The sequence below is a fragment of the Lolium perenne genome, chromosome 4, assembly GCF_019359855.2.
Source record: "Lolium perenne isolate Kyuss_39 chromosome 4, Kyuss_2.0, whole genome shotgun sequence".
NCBI classification, from domain to species: Eukaryota; Viridiplantae; Streptophyta; class Magnoliopsida; order Poales; family Poaceae; genus Lolium; species Lolium perenne.
Window position 1 is genome coordinate 404385314 of NC_067247.2, and position 3290 is coordinate 404388603.

At 50.5% G+C, this 3290-nt stretch overlaps 1 protein-coding gene across 1 annotated transcript; it reads left to right on the forward strand.

Moving 5' to 3' along the window:
• The first annotated feature begins 408 nt into the window (after nucleotides 1-408).
• On the forward strand, nucleotides 409-2044 carry LOC127297452 (expansin-B3). The gene is made up of 3 exons (XM_051327756.2): nucleotides 409-790; nucleotides 920-1110; nucleotides 1643-2044. Exons 1-3 carry the CDS (start codon nucleotides 449-451, stop codon nucleotides 1980-1982), a joined length of 873 nt encoding a protein of 290 aa, XP_051183716.1. The 5' UTR covers nucleotides 409-448; the 3' UTR covers nucleotides 1983-2044.
• The last annotated feature ends 1246 nt before the right edge of the window (nucleotides 2045-3290 follow it).

The window sequence follows — 3290 nt, forward strand, 5'->3', positions numbered from 1 at the left end:
GGTGGACAGCGGTATAGCCGGCGGTGGCTACAGGGAGGCCGGAGGTGGAGAAGAAGGTCGATTTACTGAGCCCTAGACAGACCCTTCCAAAAATGTATGGATCATGTACGAATCTTCCGATTTGCTTGTGTAAATCTTGTAGATTTCGCATCTGTGGATCTTCAAGATTTGCTTGTATACACCTATAGAGATATGGCTTTAATTTTAATTGTGTAGGAATTGGGAAACTGAATCTTAAACACCATATTATTCGCAAGATTTGGTCCGGATTTTTTTCTATCTTTTCGCTCATCTTCCTTGATGAGATATGGCGATCTTCGGTACTGCCATTGCCAAACGTCCGTTTCTGAATCTCCACCCCCCTCCGTCCAGACCCTTGGGTTCAAGCCACTATTAATACGGCCAGCGCCCAGCGCCGTCCAGCACATCACTCTGCTAGCTAGTAGCGATGGCATCCTTCACCATTGCCGCTGCGACTGCTCTGCTTTTCTGCCTCCTGGCCGCCGATGGCTGCTGCGCCAAGAACAGCAACAAGACCCACCATGCCCCTCCTTCTCCGGGCACCAGTCCTCCCGCGCCCGTTTCGAGTGCCAACGCCACGGATGCCGACACGGGCGGCTGGCTGGACGCCAGGGCCACCTGGTACGGCGCGCCCACCGGCGCCGGTCCAGACGACAACGGCGGCGCCTGCGGGTTCAAGAACGTCAACCTGCCACCCTTCTCCGCCATGACATCCTGTGGCAACGAGCCGCTCTTCAAGGACGGCAAGGGATGCGGCTCATGCTACCAGGTACGCACGCACTACGTTAACTGCAATTACTAAATTATTAATTAACATGTCAGGAGCATCAATCTGTACGTCGATGTCGTTTCAACAGCCTGAAAACTGAAACTGATCTTTAATGGGAAACAAATGCAGATACGGTGCGTGGCCCAGAACCACCCGGCGTGCTCCGGTGTGCCCGAGACGGTGATCATCACGGACATGAACTACTTCCCGGTCTCCCGCTACCACTTCGACCTCAGCGGAACCGCCTTCGGCGCCATGGCGCTGCCTGGCCGGAACGACCAGCTCCGCCATGCCGGCATCATCGACATGCAGTTCAAGAGGTAGCGCCATAACACCTATCTGTATTGGATTTGCCCGTCACCGTCAGCATACATATCTCCACCTACGGGCCAAATGTCATGACATCCCTCGTTAGCTAGAAGCTACGTCCGTTGCTTTACGCTAGCTGCGACGCCCTGGCTGCTTCTCCATGCACAAAGTAGAAAACAAAAGCTTTGAGTATAAGATCATCTTCCTTCAGCTCGCCACACACACACAAAACAGCTTTGCGCTGAAACCAAATTTCCAAACAACCTAATTAACCGACGGGAGAGCTGGCGGGTGCACCGGGGCAGAACAAGTAGGTTTTGTTATTCTTGGTCGCTAGTACTATATAGTATATATGTGGTTCCTCTCGTGACATGGACCAACGTCGTGGCACTGCAGCATAGCATTGCGCTTATAGGTTAGAGAGACTGGATGGAATCCATATGCATGCATAACGATGGAACTAGATTGCGTGTTTCCGACACGATCGACATGTACACTGTGTTGGTGTGACTCACATGGTGCATTGCTGAATGAAATGTGCAGGGTTCCGTGCCTGTACCCGGGCCTCACAGTGACGTTCCACGTGGAGGACGGGTCGAACCCATACTACATAGCGATCCTGGTGGAGTACGAGGACGGCGATGGAGACGCGGTGCAAGTGGACATCATGGATTCGCGAGATGGCATGACATCGACGGGGGAGTGGGTGCCGATGAAAGAGTCGTGGGGTTCCATCTGGAGAGTGGACACGCCGCGCGCCATGCAGGGGCCCTTCTCGCTGCGCATCACCAACGAGTCCGGAAAGACGCTCGTCGCTGACAAAGTCATTCCCGCAGACTGGAAGCCCAATGCCATCTACCGCTCCGTCATCCAGTTCAACTGATTATTTAAGTAACCGATCAAAGATATGTACTACTTCCTCTGTTCATTAATATAAAACGTTTTTACAAGCTAAACTAGCTTTGTAAAACATCTTGATAAATTGGTAAATGGAGGATGTAGTAATATAGTATATCCATCCATTCCAAACGATGATGTGGTTGAGCATCATGTATGCGTTTGTGGATACACTAGTGACCGCTCCGTAAGTTGGTTAATTTTGGTGCCTATATACGTGAGCAAGAGAAGACGTCGCCCGTGGGTTGTCGTCGATCATATAGTCGCTTGCTTACCTTTTTTTTTTTGAGCGGAAGTCGCTTGGAATCGCTTGTGCTGTTGTTGTTCGTGTCAGTATCTATTGTCTCATGCCCCAACTAACCACTATCAGACCCAAGGCCCAACAAGGACCAAGCCAGACGCCCAAGGCCTGGAATGAGACAACGACACACGCTGCCTATTTAAAGCATCGACATGGTATATTGGTTCGTAAATGACAATGGCGCATGCCAGCTGTTGGCCGCCCGATCCAGGACCGAAAATCAAAATCGGTTGCAGCCACGCCGCTGCGCTAGATTGCAGCATTCAGCTCACCACCAGATTAGGAAATTTTGCGTCTCAGATTCGTCCAGGGACTCTGAAACGCATCCCGTCTCCCCTCTCAGCCGCCGCTTCAATCCTAGGTGCCTCTAGTTCTTCCTCCTCCATAGATTGGTTTCCCCTTCTCCAGTCGGCTTCGCCGGCGTCGGGAGGAGTGGAGAACCCGATCTATGCGTGGAGTTTCGAATAAAAGTATTGTTTTCATTAGATTATGTTAGGATTTGGGTAGCCACTTTCTTGTTGGTGACCTCAATGGAGATGACATCGTCTGCAATAAGTGATCTTCGGCCTTCCATTCGGCGACGAGATCTTCTTCCCGGCGTCAATGGTGATGTTGAACAATCACAATTTTCTAGGTATGGGTCTTCGGATCTTGCTTCACCAGATCGATTTTGGATCTTTTATCGTTGTTGCCGCGAGGAGGATTATCCTCGCAGTTTTTGTCCCGGCTGCTACATCCTCGACAATGGTGATTCGTACTCTCGGCTCTCCATCAACAACGACAAAGCTAGTTGGTTATTATTCCCTGATATACTAGTGTTGGTACTCTTGCCGATGTTGTATGACTGCTTTAATGGCTGCGTGCGTGCATGCAGCCTTGGCATTGCGGCTCAAAAAATTATGGGAGAACTTTCGTCGGTATTTACAGTTTTATGGTTCGTTATCTATCTTTGGCTGCCTTCAGAAGAATACAAGATTGTGTTCTGGAAAAAGA

Coding starts and splice junctions, on each gene's coding strand:
- LOC127297452 (XM_051327756.2), top strand. CDS start 449: ATGGCATCCTTCACCATTGCCGCTGCGACTGCTCTGCTTTTCTGCCTC. Junction 791..919: donor GATGCGGCTCATGCTACCAG/GTACGCACGCAC, acceptor AAACAAATGCAG/ATACGGTGCGTGGCCCAGAA. Junction 1,111..1,642: donor ATCGACATGCAGTTCAAGAG/GTAGCGCCATAA, acceptor TGAAATGTGCAG/GGTTCCGTGCCTGTACCCGG.